Below are 18,070 nucleotides of genomic sequence, written 5' to 3'. Positions count from 1 at the left end.
GGTCTTAGAATGGCATCCAAACTAGGTTGAGGCTTGGGGATTTCTACAATTGCAATCCTATTAATTACTTACGTAAAATCCTGAAGAAGAGAGAAAAGCTATCGACATTAGACAGATTCTTTAACCCTTTCAAACGGAAAAAACATGACTAATAAAAACGCAAGACTGTGCATGTATGTATTTTTATTATTACGTATAAATAAACGTAGTAAGAAAGTATATATTTTTTTATTTTTGGCGGTCTCCAGAACGAATTAATTAAATTCCCATTAAAACCTATGGTAAATCGATAATCGGTTAACGAACAATTCGGATAGCGAACAAAGTCTTGGAACGGATTATGTTCGTTAACCAATCACCCACTGTATTGTAGAAAAGTCCTACTTTTCTTGAAGTGAACATGTTCAATGCATGAAACATTATTTAAAATGTTAAAACCATAGATTAAACAGAAAACAGACAACAACAATTTAATTTTTACAAAATGATTTTGATATCACTGAAACAAAATACACAAGAAATGCCAATACATAATAGCTCAAAAATTTATTTTGTATACTGAAAATGTATAGAAAGTGGACATCAATTTGAAAAATTCAAAGACTCAGAATTATGTGAAAAGAATTCATTTTTCAAGATTCCCATCTAGAAGATGGCAGAGATCAAAGGCAAGAACAATCAGAAGCAGAAAGAAAGGAGTCTGTCTAGTTTGAGAAAAAGAGGAAGATTGAAAATAGAGAGGCATAGAAGTCTAAATTTGGCATACATAAAGTCATTTAGAGGTATCAAAGTGTTATGTACAAAAAAAAGAAAATTGTCCAAAAGTTGAGAAATGCCTGTATGCAAAAGAACCTCATTTAAATTTTAAATGTTTTATTAAAACAGAACAAAATTGATATAAATTTATTAAAAACTGAAAAAACTTTTAAATAGTAAAAATGGCAGTATAGGAAATTTTTTATTTAATTGCGAAAACAAAGAATAGTGTTTATAGATTTTAAAAAATTTTTACATGTTATGGATGAACATAATACTTCGTCAAATTTTGTGTATTATTAATGTGTAATGAAGACAGAATCAGTATTTCTACAATAAAATTTATAATGTAAAATGATGTTTACTTGACTGAAATATTTAAAAAGTCAGTCTCAAATTAATCTCTAAGATATGTTAGTCATATTTATTGTCTGTAAAACTGATATTTCTATATTATATTACTAATAATTTAAGATTTATTCAAGAATAACAACTTGTAGAAATAATTTTGTTCAATCTCAGATTAATTTGCAATTAAATATAATTTTACAGTTGTTGGTAGAGCAAAAGTTGGAGAATATTTCACATTTTTTTGGCATGATGACTTGATTCACTGACTTTTATTAGTCATTGAATCAAGTTGTCATGTCACAGTGCCAAATTTAAAAGTTGAACTGTAGGTGAAGAATTTAAAGTAAAATGTTTGCAATTTGTGTGAAAACTTTGGAATTATGCCATTAGTTTGCAAATCTGAACTAAATTATTAGGACTGTAACAAAGAATAATGTGTCTTAAATGTGGTAGAACAAGATGATGATTTCTATTTCTTCAAATTTATGGGTCAAAATTTCATTTTTATTATTGTTATTTTAACATTAAATGTAAAAGAAATGCTAATTGTTTCATTAGGTAGCCATAAATTTATTTTAAACAAGAAATATTTTCAGCCTAAAGTAGGATGATGATGTTTCTTGTTTAAAATTAACTTTTAGCTAGATGAAATAGTTTTCCATTTCTTACAGTTTACAATATATACAAAGATTTACTGAATTTGAAGACTAATTTATACTGTATTGTATCACAAAAGAAAAAATTCCTTGTAACTAAGCTTATAACATCAACCAATATAAATAATATCAATGATGTCATCATTTGTTACACATACAATTTTATATGCAAATACTGTAATGAAATTTTTTAGCATCTAGGCATCTCCACTTAACATTTTCTTGATAGAACTTATTTTGCTTTTAATAACCAAATTCATAGAATATATGATTTTCTTAATATGAGGAGCATTCAATAAATTTTTACGATTAGGTATATCTGAATGAGATGGCTGAAAGTTATTGATACCTCAGAAATGTATGACATTTTCTACCCAATTTAACATTGCAAGTAAATAAAACTTTTTACTGACGTCGTTAAGAGGTTATCATGTAGCAACTGCCATGCTGTCAATACGGAGTTTGCATCTTTGCATTCTCTTAAGGCTTTTGGCAAATATTTCCAATGTCTCTAGGATTTTAAGTTTGTGGTTATTTTATATGCATTTTATGATTTTGGCTTTCTCCCATTTTGTTGATATATCTGGTTCTTTTGCCTATTGTTATAAGTACAGTTAAACCTCAGTTTTTGAATGACTCACTTTTCAAACAAATGAACAGAATTTTGAACTCATAACTGCATCAGTTGCCAAACAATAACTCTGTTGCTGAACAAACTACTTGGCAAGAGCTGGCCACAGACTAGAGAGAGACAGATGATCAACTCTCTATACTTCCTATGTTAAACTAAGTTGACGATCCAACCTATTAAAGATAGAATTATTGATTCAGAAGTTAGTGGTACCAAAATCGACTCATATCATTAATGTCGCAACATGAATCGATGATGATGATGATGCTATTTAAATTAGATTTCAATGTGCACTTGAGAAAGATACTACTGCCATTTTTTGTTATGCACTGCAGTTGAATTTAAATCTAATTAATTAATTAATTAAAGCCAAGTTAATTGACAATCATGTAATATAAATGGCATTCAAGAATTCACATTTAATGGTGCTTAAGTTAAATTAAATAACAAAAATTTATTATTAGATATAATTTTTTTATTATTTCTCATTAGTTCAGAATTTGTGTTCGGCATTATATTTAACAGTATTAATTAAATGCAAGAACTTTTAATGAACATCTTTTAGAAAAGTAATGAATACAACTAAAAAGTTAGACTTTATTTTGGGGATCAGGAACAAATTGATTCATTTTGTACTGTTTCTTATGGGAAAATTTGTTTTCATTTTAGAAAAACTTTTAAGAATGAATTATGTTTGAAAATCGAAGTTTCACTGTATTATATTTGTGATCTTTTATCCATTGTGTCAATGATCTATTTGTAGGGTCTATGTACAAAGGTGAGTCAAAAAGTAAGTTGCACTCGTACCAAAAATAAAAGTACAAAAAACATGGATTAAAAATTTTTATTTGTGTGAATGTGCAATCCAAGTGCTACTTTTGACATAATCACAAAGTTTATTTAAACATTTATTGTAGCATAGCATGAGTTTTTCTATTTCTTCTTGGAAGTATTCCGTCCAACATGCGATAACCATGTCATATTTGTGATGTCTTCATTGGAGTCATATCGACGACTCAAAAGGTTCTTTTTTTTTTAAAGGTCAAACACATGGAAATCACAAGACACAAGATCTGAAAGGATGTTCCCATACAGTCCGTTTGGATTTTTCCATTAAGCCCTTTGTGATGCCTGATGAATGAGATGTGGCATTTTCGTGCAAAAGCTTTCTCACTGTACACTTCCCTCAACTGGTGTTGAATTTCAATGGGGTTACACCTTTTTGTTCATAAGAAACAAGTTTCTGCACAAACTTCTAATTTGGACACTACATCCACATCCAAATGATGTGACATGTTTCGTGACTGAAAACTGATTAACCTCAGCAGTCATGTCAACAAATCTGCTAAGCCTTGTAGCCTGAACTATTACCAATGTTGTCACCAGATTTCATCTAAATATCATTTATCAACAAAAAGTTTTTGCCAATTGCAACTTACTTTTTGACTCTTCCTTGTATGTAAGCTTTCTGTCAACCTTGCTGTTAACCGGTGGTATGGAGTATATTTCAGGTGTTCTATCACTGCTGATTGTATCTTTGCTGTTAATATTTTGTATACCAGTGGGTTATGTTTGTATGTTAAATTGGCTTTGACTTTTTTGGCTAAGATTTTATAGTTTGGCTCAGTCTAGGGCCAAAATCAATGACAATATGATTTTGCTATTGTATTTGTGCTTGTGTATTTACACCTTCAGTTTATAGTTTACCTGTATTGTGTGAGTTAGCCTGTTTATTAACTTACAGCTGTAACCATATTCTGTAGCTACGCATTTTATGCATCATAATTCTTGCAATTAATCTTTGATGCTAGAATAATAGATAAACACACTTTGAATTAGTGCCCTAAATGCCACTATTTTATAAATACAGTTGATTATCCGAATGCTGATCAACCAAAACATTGGTTAACTGAAAGCATTCTAGTCAGACTGTGTTGTGCTGAATTGAACATTTTTGATACTAGATTAACTTCTAAAGTAAAATTTTTTTTATTCTTTTATTTTTCAATATATTTATTTTGTTTGTACAAAATAAAGAAATAATTTTTAACAATACAATAGCTACGATTATTATTATTATAAAAATTTTCATTAGGCTTAACATCGACAAAAATTCAATGCAAAGTGACACACAATGGAGAAAAATTTAAACATGGGATATATTAATATACTATTATTGGGATATACTATTGTGAGAATCCAACCTTACTCATTTTTATTTTACTCTAACGAACCAGTTTTAATCGACAACTACGTCATACATGCACACCAATTGTTGTCCTCAGCTACCTGAGAAAATCTCCACTTACACATTCCCGACGATGAAAACAACGCACTCCTGCGATCTTTTAACCTTTAGGTCAGGTGATAATAGATGGATATCGAAATCGACAGCCAAAATAGGGAGTCATCGCCCTGTCCTAGAAGAGATCAGTCTCAAGCTCCGTATCTTTTTAAGTGTGTGCTGTGTTTTTCAGTGGATTAACTTTGTCATCTATCAGACTTATTAAGTGCCTATTATCTGGATTAACGTCAAACCAAAATACTGGATTGCCAACCTGGACTAACTTTGTCATCTAGAACCTCAAGACCTACTAGTGAATCACTAAAAACTCAAGGTATTTATCGCCACATGCAACTACTGTAAACTCTCTCTCTCGTGAACCGCAGAACTATATTGTATGTCCCTTTGTTACCTATTAAACAATTGTTACGTTAACTCTTCTCTGCGTAAGTCACTTCTGGTGCATTGTCTCTCCATCCATTCCGAATATGATCGCTCCGTTATGTGACCGCTCGCGGGACCTAGTATTTCACAGTTTCCGTGTCAACCAAGACGCTGTGATGTCATCCTGACAGGGCATCGAAGAAGTGTCGCCCCTTCGGTCACACTATATTAATAATGTATTTTTTCGTACATAATCAGTTATCTGAAAAATCGCTTTTCTGAACAACCCTAGTCCCCATTGATTCGGATAATCGATACTCTACTGTCTATGGATAGTTAGATGTTGAAGGACTAAAGAAATATTGTAGATTAGGTTTATTGTAAACTTTTATCACTATATGGCCATTTTTTAAACTAGATGTTTAGGTCTAGAAAGTGGGTTTCTCTATTGCTTCCTTGGTCTAATTTTAATGTAGGCCCAAATGGATTGCTATTGAAACTTCACAAGATAGGGTGTATATTAGGTTTAGCCCTCCAAAAATAAGGATATCATCTATGTAGCATGTGTATGCTATAATTTTGACCCTAGTTTCTGTAATATTTTGCTTTCAATTTTCTAACTATTAATCCATTGAAACTCCTCTTTTTTAAAGGTAAGTTTGCTTGTTAAATATAATGATGTATATCACATTAGATGTGTGAGCTCTAGGATATGTTGGTGGGACTTAGGCGTAGATGATATTTTCTAAAAGAAGATGCCTTGCAATGCACAAAAACATGATTTTAACTTAATCAGCTAAGGGCATTTTGACCATTAGGTGGTGGTTCTTGTGAATGTGACCCTTACCGTCATTACTTAAGTAGTTGTCATGGAGCTCAAATGCAAACATTTCCATGTTATTGGGCTGCAATTTGAAAAAACTGTAGACCTATAAATTCCCACTGTTATCTATCCATCTGTCTTTCCTTAATCTCAAGAATGGAGTTAGATAGATGAAAGATGAAGATCAGATACAGAAACCCAATTAACTATATACAAACTTTTGAATCAAACCAGAAGTCACGTTATTTCAATTCAGAACTTTTTCCCTGAAAGCAATTAATAGATGATCAACACAACTTTATTATTAAAGGAAAAGTATGATATAATTATGTGATGATATAAGAATAGAAACTGTTTAACCAATATATATAAGTATGGTAAAGTAGTGATAATGATTTTTAACATTTACAAGTGTTATAAGTTACTTAGAGCTTGGGTTTGACGTTAAAAATATATTATTTCCTAGATAAAAGTCAACCTAAAATTTAAACAAGGTTACAATAATTGCATGTTGGGCAAGGAGGTTCTTGTTTATAGTGGTAGGCATCAGAACCAAAGGATCCAGTCTGTGCCAGCAGAAACAGGTCCAAACCATCACTAATCCTCTGCGACATTGTACTATGGGAACAACACAACCATGACTGAATCATTTCTGGGCAAGTGCTAAATCCAAACTTACCCATTCAACTGATAAAGTGTATAGTATGATTTGTCACTCCATGTGACTTTTTCCAGTCATCTGTGATCCAGGAGCATCATTGTTTACACCAGGAGTTGCCAAACTTTTTTCACAACGTGCCAGATAACTGAGAGAATGACAAATGTGGGCCGCATAACTATTTTGTTCAATACAGTATACTGAATACACAAAAAATAAAGAAAACAAACATATTTATTTACTAACAAACCAACACGATCGCTGCAGCAAGCTCGTAATAGCTTTTCTTAAACTTCATTGCAGGTACTTACACAAAAAGCACTCTAGTATGAGTTGCAAAAAGCTGCCAAATTTTTCTTTTCACTGATTTTCTTGAAAATTATACTACTGTTGTGAGGTTCCAGAAAAGGTCAAAACAAAAATTTAATTTTAAATTAATTAGGAACAAAAATGCTATTGTTGAGTCAGATCGAATGTGATGTTAGTTATGTACAGGAGAGAAGAGAAAAAAACGAACTGTCAAACAAACGTGACACAAAAACAAATGACATAATGGATCAGATGGAATGTTGGTTGGGAAAGGCAGAACTCTGACACAAGTGCTCATAAACAGTTGATCTAGAAAAAATTTTCAGAAGAGGGAAAGATTTGAGGGATAGAAAAATATCACATACGATCATTAAAGTTCCAAAATGACAGAAATCACAAACAATAGGCTAAATTATGAGCGCAAGGCTTTTAAGGTTCTATCAACAATCTCCAGGCATAGTCGACGAAAAGATGTCGAATAGATGCCTCAAATCGGACCTTTCTCGTGACCCGATCAGGTCTCGGTTTTCACCTGGAAACAAAGGAGAAACTAATCGGGAAACGAAGAATGGGACATGGGGCCAATCAGAAATATGGATAGCAGCAGAAAAACTATAAAAATTAGTAATTCAAGGTTGAAGGACTGTCTTCCTCTGGATTTAACCAAAGTCATGCTCATTAAGTTGTGTTGTGTTGCCATTGACCACATAGGACGCTGCTACATCTTCACTGATCATCTGCATTCGTCCAACAAACCCTTCTCATCAGCCCTGGGGCTACAACCGATAAACTGAAACTCTCTCCACTTCAAAGGAACACCAAGATTTGGGAACTGTCTAATATTGATGTAAGCATGAATTTGACAAAATAAATGCCTTTTTTTACTTTGTAAGACACTTGTCATCATTTGTCTCCTCCGCCACAACCCACATACAAACATCCCGTAGGTTCATCCTAAGGGATGTTTGTATGTGGGATGTTGCAGGATATGTAGGGATAATGCGGGTTAAATTGACTCCTCCCTAAAAGTCCGCTTACTTACACTTATTTTAATTTTTTCTTCATAGCACATTCATCTACAATCTATGATATTTTCGTATAAATAATTATATTTTAGATCATTTGTGACACAGTGCAGCGGCGGACTGGATGAATTGACCTGGCAGGCCTGATCTAGCCCATGGGCCATAGTTTGGTGACCCCTGGTTTAGACCATTTGGAGCCACCAGCTTGCATTGGATCAGGAGATTTGGGATTATAGGCAGCACACCTGTTATAATAACTGCAGTGTGCAACTCCCACTGGACAGCTTTGTCATTGCTACAGTTATACTTGCTGAAAGTTCTAATATCCATAGCAGCTGACATGCGATTTTTCTTCAAAATTTTTCCTCCTAAAGTCAGTGAGTTTCTGAAGCCTTCTGTGTCAATGTGCAGGTCCACATTTTCCATTTTCTTTCTGTTGGTAATAAAGTCTACAACAGAAGTCTGGAAATATTACATAAAGACTGATTATTGCAATGGTATTCAATAATCATGCTGCACTGAAAGTCTATAAACTTGTTTCCATGTGGTATTTTGGCAAATACTAAACCTCCAGAAGTGTGCAAAATTATGCAAATGACTATAATAGCTTCATCTGATCATAACACAAGCAGAAGGAAACATTTCGCACTCTTTGTCATGATATAAATAACACTTTTCTCTTTTTATCAATGTGTCTGAACACTTGTCCACAAATGTATGTTAAGACTATCAAAAACACTTTCCTGATTTAATTGTTTAAATCAGACTGGTTATTTAGTGATTCGTAGGCTAAAATTTAGTTTTATTTTGATGAAATGAGCTGTAAATATTTAAATTACAAAAGAATATTATGGACTGTGGAAATGAAATACTCAAATAAAGAGAATTCTGGCATAATTGTTGCCATGCAGCAAAACCAATACACTTCAAAATAATGTCAAATACAAAAAAGGTTCATATAGTATTACCAAAAAGAATAAGTATTTATAAAAATAAATGTAAATATTTAAATATGTATGTTTCTGATAAAAAAAATTTTATAAAGAATTGTATAATTAAATTTGCCACAAGAAGAATAAAATGTAATTAACTGTACAACATATATTCTGGCTGTATATAGCTCACAGGCCACTAGTTACTGACCTGTGATCTAACAAGGAGGGCCTACGGCTTTGGGGTAACGGATTTTGATGATCTTTGGTGTAGAGGTAGTACACGATATGAGTGTACTACCTGTAAAATACTAAAGTGCAATACTCAAATATAATCAAGAAAATCGAACTTAAAGTTTTGCTAGCACTTTATATATAAATTATACGTACTTGTATTCGAGCGTCCTGTGGCAGAGTGGTAACGAGTCTGATTCATAAGCTTGAGTTCTCGGGTTCGATTCTCGCGTATAATTTTTTTTTTAATTCATAAATACTTATAATGTATTTATTTATTTACTCATTCATTTATTTCTTATTATTTATTTATTTTAATTTAATTTCTACTATTCCAAGTCTAATATTTTTATACTTTTGTTGACAATAACGGCGCATTCTTGACACCTATGTGTCAACTTTCCCATCTAATTGTTATCACTAACGGTGACCGATCTAATTCTCACTAGGAGCGTTTTTTCTATCGGAGTTCTTTTTCACTCACTCTTTAACAGTTCGTTTCTAAATTTCGACACGAATAGACGTATTTGTGTAGTAAAACTTATTTTGAAAAATTATTTTATAATCAAAAAATGTCGTCAAGAGAAGCAAGTTCTTCACGTTGTGACGAAAAAACTGTTGATGATAACTCTTTATACAGTGATGTAAAATACTAACTTGTAAAGTGCAAAACTCAAATATAACCAAGAAAAACGAATATAATTTATTGAAGCAATATTATATAATTACATATCATTGTCAGATGTACATGATCGTGAATGATACTTATGATAAAAACATTCAAAACAAAAATTCTGTCTACACCAAGAACAACAAATAAATGCTGCTTTTTTAAAAGGTATCATCAACAGTTTTTTCGTCACAACGTGAAGAACTTGCTTCTCTTGACGACATTTTTCGATTATAAAATAATTTTTCAAAATAAGTTTTACTACACAAATACGTCTATTCGTGTCGAAATTTAGAAACGAACTGTTAAAGAGTGAGTGAAAAAGAACTCCGATAGAAAAAACGCTCCTAGTGAGAATTAGATCGGTCACCGTTAGTGATAACAATTAGATGGGAAAGTTGACACATAGGTGTCAAGAATGCGCCGTTATTGTCAACAAAAGTATAAAAATATTAGACTTGGAATAGTAGAAATTAAATTAAAATAAATAAATAATAAGAAATAAATGAATGAGTAAATAAATAAATACATTATAAGTATTTATGAATTAAAAAAAAAATTATACGCGAGAATCGAACCCGAGAACTCAAGCTTATGAATCAGACTCGTTACCACTCTGCCACAGGACGCTCGAATAGAAATACGTATAATTTATATATAAAGTGCTAACAAAACTTTAAGTTCGATTTTCTCGATTATATTTGAGTATTGCACTTTAGTATTTTACAGGTAGTACACTCATATCGTGTACACTCATATCGTGTACTACCTCTACACCAAAGATCATCAAAATCCGTTACCCCAAAGCCGTAGGCTCTCCTTGTAAATCATAAATGTATTTAATTATCACAATTATAAATCACAAAATAATTTTAAAATAGAAAGAAAAGAAAAAAAAAGTACTTGAGAATCATAATCATGTATTATCATCAAAATGTTAATTGTTTGACCATTATCTCTCTCATATTGTCATGTATAATGAGATTTAAATAATGATTAATTAATTTTTTCTAATAGTTTTTAATGATACTTAATTTAAAAATATAACTTTATATTCAGTTGATATATGTATTGCATAAATTTAAAAATATTCTTTGATTTTCCTTTGTAAATAATATCTTGAAATGTTTTTATTTTCAAGTATCTGAGTTTATATATATGTATGAAGAGTAACTTAAAAATTTTGTAATATAATTATATTATATAATATAATAACTTACATATAATTATGTTTGAAATTAATGGTTTATCCATGTCTTTAAGGAAAAAACAGAAATTGAGGGAACTTTATTTGTTTATGAGAGGTAAGTTATTTAATTAGTTATTGCTTTAAAATTATTATATTATCAAAACTCGAAAAGTAAAGGCAGTTTATAAAATTAATATTGCAAGTTAGAAAATGATTTCAAAGCTATTATACTACTATATTGATATAGGTCTAAATATTTTTGCCAGTTGGTTCATTTTAGTTCTGACAGTCTAGATATAATTGTGTTGAATTAACTTTCACCGTTACACTTAAATAATGAACAAAAAGTAAATTATGATCTGTTTATTTTTTGTAAAAGTACTGGTAGTCAAATCTTTTCAAATTCTTTAACACATTATAGGAAAAAGTACAAAAACGAAAAAGTAATTTACAATTGTATGGAAAAGTTAAATAGTAAAACAAGTTCAGTTCAGAATGATTAGACTAGTAATAATTTTAATAACAGTAAACATTATGAATCAAATTATCTTCAAAAAACTGAAGGGCTATTGTCTAATCTGTTAGAATTAATAGAAACATCTGCATCACATCTTTAAATATCAAAGAAACAATAGGTGTCCTTGTATATTAAAAAAATACAATAATTTAAAATTTTTTTAACTTAGATGTTAGTGTTCAGTTATAATCTTGAAATAGTTATTTATTGATTAAACCTATAGATTTCTGCTTATTAGAACTATTTGCAAGCTGTATCTTTTCTCTCTTTACTAGCTTTTAGAATTTTATTAGTTATTTAGGTCATTCTTAAACTGATCAGATTTTTCAGAACACTCAAAAGTTTTATTAGATTTATCTATGGTACTTATTTATTCTAGTAAAAGTTATTGAAATTATCTTCAATGTTGATATTTTTAACAAAAAGGGAAAAACTGAAAGAAATTTAAAATTTAATGGACTTTAGAATAATGCTTATTTATGAAAGTAACGTGATTATTTTAGAAAATAATTAGAAAAACTAAAAAATTAACTTGTTTTATTTGGATTATTAAGCTTTTATTTGAATAATTTAAATAACTAAGAAATTGTCTTTTTATTAATGTAATTTTAACTTTTAGGTCACAAAAACCTCATCATGGATTCATTATCATGAATCGTCTGAATACAACTAATCTTACTGAACCTATAACAGAAGAAATTGAATTTCAACTTCAAAGTCCTTTTCTTTTATATCGTAATGTTAAATGTAAGTAATTACAATTAATTGAAAAAGATAAGACAATTAAATTTTTTATTCTCACAGATATAGATGAATTTTGCTTAACATTATCTTTTATTTTTAAACTAACTGTAAAATATGATTAATCAAATTTAAATTATGAAAATATGGAGTGATTAATCTATATTATTTTAAATTTTCTGATTGTTAAATAATATACTAATTTATCTTAGAAATCAATATAGAGTCATTAACTTCAGATGAAATAAAATATTAATATAATTAGATAGTTTCCTGTCAAGCATGACAGGGAGCTATGTAGTTAATGGTTCGGCCTTTTGTTCCACTTAGCTCAGGTCAGAATTCACTTGTTAATATGCTACTATAACATGGGAAAAAGAGTGAAATGTATTTATATATCTTTTTATCCTACCCCTTCTGTTTATTATTATTATATTTATTATTATTAATGTATTATGTTCTCATCAAATGCTACTCACTTGTCAGACTGACCCAACCAGGACAACATGGCAGACCATGATGGTACAGACACTTCTGCCATTTGCATCCTAGATACAAACCATACCAAAAATTATACAGCCTTGGAAAAGGTTTCCTTGCTATCTTTTCTGAGTAATAGAGACATTAATATTTGTTTGATTTCTTGAATGAGGTAAGGCAAATTCTAAATAAAAAATCCAGCAATGAGTTGCATAACTTTCCCTGCTATTATGAAATCTTATTTAGAAAATAAGTTTTATAATTTTAATTACAATATAACTTAATAAAATTGTGTTTTATAAAAAAAAGTATAAATATTGATAATGAGTAAAATTGTCATTAAGTTTGACCCTACTGGAGATATACATGACCCCCTTTATCTCCCCACTCCATCAATCTTTAACCACCAAAATTTAATTGCACCAGTGCCTCTCATATAGAAGCCACCATGCCAAATTTCATTACTTAATGTGAGGACCACCACCACCCTCCAAAAATATATATATATATATATTGTAAACTTATTTGTAATAATTTTTGTTTATTTACTTTATATCTTTTTTTAATTATGTATTCACATGAACCTTAATTGTATCTTGGATAACAACCGAAGTTGTAAGAGGAAATTCGCCTATTGTACCAATCTAGGGACCCCCTTTTTTAATATCAAGTAATTAGAATAAAACGGTTTATCATTCAAAATCTCACAACATGCCAAAGAAAAGAGGAAAAAGCAACCAAATAATCAAAAATTATATAGAAATGAGGAACATTGCATCCCCCTTTGTTTTCGGCAATGTTTACATGAAGAACTTAGTCAAAGCAAGCAATGAACAAACAATGACTAAGAACAAAGATAAGTCATGTCGATTCAGAAGATGACTCTAAGAAAGCTGCAAGTCATCCCCAAATAAGAAAACACTGTCTCAGCTACAATGATGACACTGCCAATGAGTCATCACCCGATGATGACTTTCTCATACTGAAAGGGTTTAAAAGGGAAGCCCCAACGGGAGAAAAGGCAGTTCAGTCAGAGTGAGGACACAGTCCAGTTAGAAAGACAGTTAGAAGGAGACAGTGAGATAGTCAGCAGTTGTGGACACAGCTCCAACCAGAGAAAGAGTGGTTCAAGAGAAGACGACTCCAAAAACGAGCAAGCACGAGACGAAGTGCAGTGAACACCAGGAACCTCTGCAGTCTTGGCCGTCAAGTCCACGTCACAAGAGAAGACATCTTGTTTATTTGGTATGTTGTGAGTCGCGTAAGTTCGAATACCCCCCGTTAGGCACCCCCCTCGTTATATAGATAAGAATAGGCAAATTTCCAAAATCGGCTTTTATAATTCTGTTCTAAAACTTTCGTTTATGTTAATAAATGTCCTTAAATTGGTTATATCTGACTCTGCATTCTTCCTCCTGAGAGGTTAATTCCTGGACTTCAGAGTGACTCTTACCCTCGCGCCTTAATCATCCATTTTATCACAAACGGTGGTGTGTCCGATAAAACACACCTGGTGGCAGGACTCTACCTAAAAAAGTACGTAATAAACCTTTTACAGCCCTCGAACCCCACATTAATCTATACCCAATCTATTACACCCTTCTAAGGGATATTAAGTGAAATAGATGCCAACAACACACAGAATTTTTTGCCTTTTTTTGAATTTTTGGATTCAGGAGGTCTCGAAATGTGGAGATTTGCAAAAAACTCAGAGGGTTCAATTTGACATAATTCCAATACTTTCCCATGTTATGTATACATAACAGCTGGGTCAGTAAAAATGGTAATGCCAAATGATATGAAGTAGCACCATCTGGTCAACAATCTGATTTTGGATATTATAATAATAAAATTAATAACATTAATAAACAATATAAGAATACTATTATTGATATTAATAACAACAACATAATAAAAAAATAATCATTAATAAATATTACAGTGTGTTATGAAGTACCACCATCTGTTGAGAAAGAAACACAATAAATGAAGACACAAACAAACACACTTTGGTTATTATAGTAATAATAATCAACTTTTATATAACTTTAAATTGTGGGAAATAAATAGCATATATATTTGGAATAGAAATTATAATTTGCGTGTAGTTTTTTAATTTTTCTGTTAAAAAAGTAAATTGTGAAATTTGGTTAAATTAAAAATAAAAATTATTTTCTTTTCTATTTTGGTATTATTAATTAAACCAATGGAAAGTTGTAATGAAAAATTATATTATTTAATCTTTTATCCATAATATAAACTGTTTCTCCTCTGTTTACTACTTAATAAATTATTTTAGATAGAATATTGAATTTCTAGCTGTAAATAATCTAATGTGATAACATTTATTAATATTTAATTTTATACTGAAATTTGCAAGGAATAAATTTAAATTTTTCTTTCATATTGAAGCTAAAAATTGAATCTTAAAATAAATTAAATTATGTAGACAATAGTAGGCCTATTTATATATATATATATATATGTTTATTATGTGTTGTGGACTAGATTTTATTTTTTAATATCTTAGTTGATAGATTTACCCTTAATTTCCTGCAAAATTTGCTAGAACATAAAATTTTTATATAACCTCCACCATTCTGTATCATAAACAAATAACCATAAAGTTATCATTGACAACATGAGACTAGTGTGAAGTTCACAAGATATCATCTCAAATATTCTGTGTTTTCTCCATTTCTCAAATAAACTTGATCGAAATAAACTTGAAAAAAATTAAATAGAAAAAAATTTTAATATCAGTAAAGGGCATTACTACAGCATATGGTGTTCCTGCTAAATTCACAATCAGTCCAAAACTTTTTGGTGTGTCGGCCCTTGCCCCAACTACCCTATACCAAATTTAAGCTTTGAACTCGCATGCACTGAAATGTGAAAATTCATTCCTTCTGCACTTTTTTCCTGGATATCTTGGAAAAGCCTTTGCCAATTTTGATCAAATAAACACTATGGTACAACTACATAATGGCCACGTCCATTTTTTTACATGTTAAAGCCAAATGATTTTCAAGATTATATCACAGCTTTGTGATATCACTATATACTGTGATATCACAAAGCTGTGATATAATCTTATACTATATACTGTGATATCTTATACTATATACTGTGATATCACTATATACTATTATTATTAATAATTAAATTTTAAGTAATTTGGTACTAGAGCAGGGGTGGCCAACAGTTTTTGCCCCCGGGCCAGATTGGAAATAAAACTTTTTCCACGGGCTGAACCAGGGGCTGTATTCTGGTCACTGTCTCTCGTCTCTCGCAAGCCGGCTGATTGGCTAATCCAAATGATTAGCCAATCAGCCGGCTTGCGAGAGACCAGAGACAGTGACCAGAATATGGCCCCAGAGGTTGCCCTAGGAAGATTTTAAGGTGGTGCGAGATCTCATTGTGGTGTCACCCCGTAGAGACTGAATTGTAGATAGAGATTGTAGATAGAGTTGTTGACTTTTTTTTTTTTTTTAGTTTAGTTTAGGCATCAGAATTTTTCATCGAGCTATTTTGAAAGATTGATTGTGGGCCACATAAATTCATTAGACAGGCCAGATCTGGCCCGCAGGCCATATGTTGGCCATGCCTGTACTAGAGGTGGTAGTTAGGTTCCATCTCTTTCCAGCTTTAATAATTATAATTAAATTAATATTTTAATAATTAATTTAGAAGATACTTGAAGTGGAACTCAAACCCACAATTCCCACTTATTGTGTGCAGTCATATTGCCAGATCTTTATCCAATTTTCGCTTCTAGAACTGTTAGTTTACATAAAACCATACTCTATTATTAGTCATTTCCAGCCAGCACCATATATAACGGAGTATGGTTAAATCTAAATTAATAGTTCTGGAAGCAAAGATTGGATGAAGGTCTGGGTATCATAACTGACAACATGACCATACAGTAAGCAGGAATTGTGGGTTTGAGTCCCACTTTGGGCTGATTCTTTTCTTCCAGAATTTTCTAAATTAATTATTAAATGTAGCAATAAATTACATCTAATGCCTATCTCTAATGCCAAATTACTTAGCATTTAATTGTTAATAATAATAGTAATATAGCATGATATAATCCTGCAATCATTTGGCTTTAATACCTAACTATCAGGTTGAAATTTTTACATGCACATTTACTATGTGCACCAACCAAAAGAAGAATTGTTTGAACTTTTAAACTCCCCAGCAGAGTCTGTTACAAGTTGAAAAATATACTGTCCAAGAGTACAATGTTCAATCTATATACAGTAGAGCATTGATTATCCGACTCAATTGGGGACTGGGGTTTGTCGGATAACTGAAAAAATGGATAACTGAAAACTATGAAAAAATACATTATTAGTATAGTATACCCCATGTAATTAGTATATTATTGATACCGTGTTTCCCCGAAAATAAGACAGTGTCTTATATTAATTTTTGCTCTGAAAAATGCGCTAGGTCTTATTTTCAGGGAATGTCTTATTTTTTCCAGGAAGAAGAATTCACATTTATTATTGAACAAAAAAATTCCCAAGTCGAACTTAGACGAGAGTGACATATATCCGGTGTGTCGAACTGTCGCCTTTCTATAGCGTCAACATCGGACTCGATGACCAATTAGTGCTTACTGAACCGTAGCACTATGCAAATGTCATGTGGGGTGATTCCCGGCCGACCAATTAGCCATCACCAGCCGTAACGTTATGCAAATCTGTGATTCCCAAGCAATAGTCTTATACAAATCATGCCGTGTGGCGTAATTGTCTGCTGACCAATCAGTGGCTGTACAGTACTTTCAAAAAGCCAACGGCCACTTTCAACCATCTGTCGATGACCGTTACGACTAAAAAAGCACTTCGCTAGGTCTTACTTTCAGGGGGAGGTCTTATATTTCGCAATTCAGCAAAATCTGTGCTAGGTCTTATTTTCTGCGGATGTCTTATTTTCGGGGAAACACGGTAGTATATTGCTATCAACCTACTTCACGTTGAATTTTCATCGAAGTTAAGCCTAACAAAAATCTTTAAAATAATAATCGTTGCTATTATTTTGTTAAAAATTATTTTATTGCTCACAAAACAAACAACCACTCGTAATTAGAAAATTAAGCCTCGTTTAAAAATACTGACATTCCTTTCATGGTCAAGCCAGTGTTGCCAGCTAAAACACCAAAAATTTAACAAAAATAATATTAAAGTAGCCAAGAAATAGTCAAATATTTTAGTGCCGCATCACTAGCGGACATTTGGATTTGCCGACTAGAACACGGTCGGTTAACCGATGTGACGGTTGATCGGCGGTTGGATAATCGATGCTCTACTGTATATGCATTCACATACATCAACATCTATGTACATGAGGTGCACACTTGTATGTAGTCATAAATAGTTATACATAAAGTTTTATGACATTATCATCTATAATGGA

The 18,070-nt window shown here is 31.3% G+C and overlaps 1 protein-coding gene across 1 annotated transcript in view; it reads left to right on the top strand.

Moving 5' to 3' along the window:
* LOC111640884 (mRNA-decapping enzyme 1B-like) overlaps positions 1 to 18,070 on the top strand; it is a 40,292-nt gene that overhangs the window by 3,962 nt on the left and 18,260 nt on the right. The window contains exons 2-3 of the mRNA XM_023386965.1: positions 10,977 to 11,017; positions 12,039 to 12,166. Coding sequence (XP_023242733.1) covers positions 10,977 to 11,017; positions 12,039 to 12,166 — 169 coding nt within the window. The remainder of the gene's footprint in view (positions 1 to 10,976; positions 11,018 to 12,038; positions 12,167 to 18,070) is intronic.

Source organism: Centruroides sculpturatus, unplaced genomic scaffold (assembly GCF_000671375.1).
Source record: "Centruroides sculpturatus isolate CEXI.00-Female unplaced genomic scaffold, Cexi_2.0 scaffold1545, whole genome shotgun sequence".
Lineage (NCBI taxonomy): Eukaryota > Metazoa > Arthropoda > Arachnida > Scorpiones > Buthidae > Centruroides > Centruroides sculpturatus.
The sequence above is the reverse complement of the archived record's forward strand: the minus strand, read 5'-3'. Positions and strand labels throughout refer to the sequence as shown.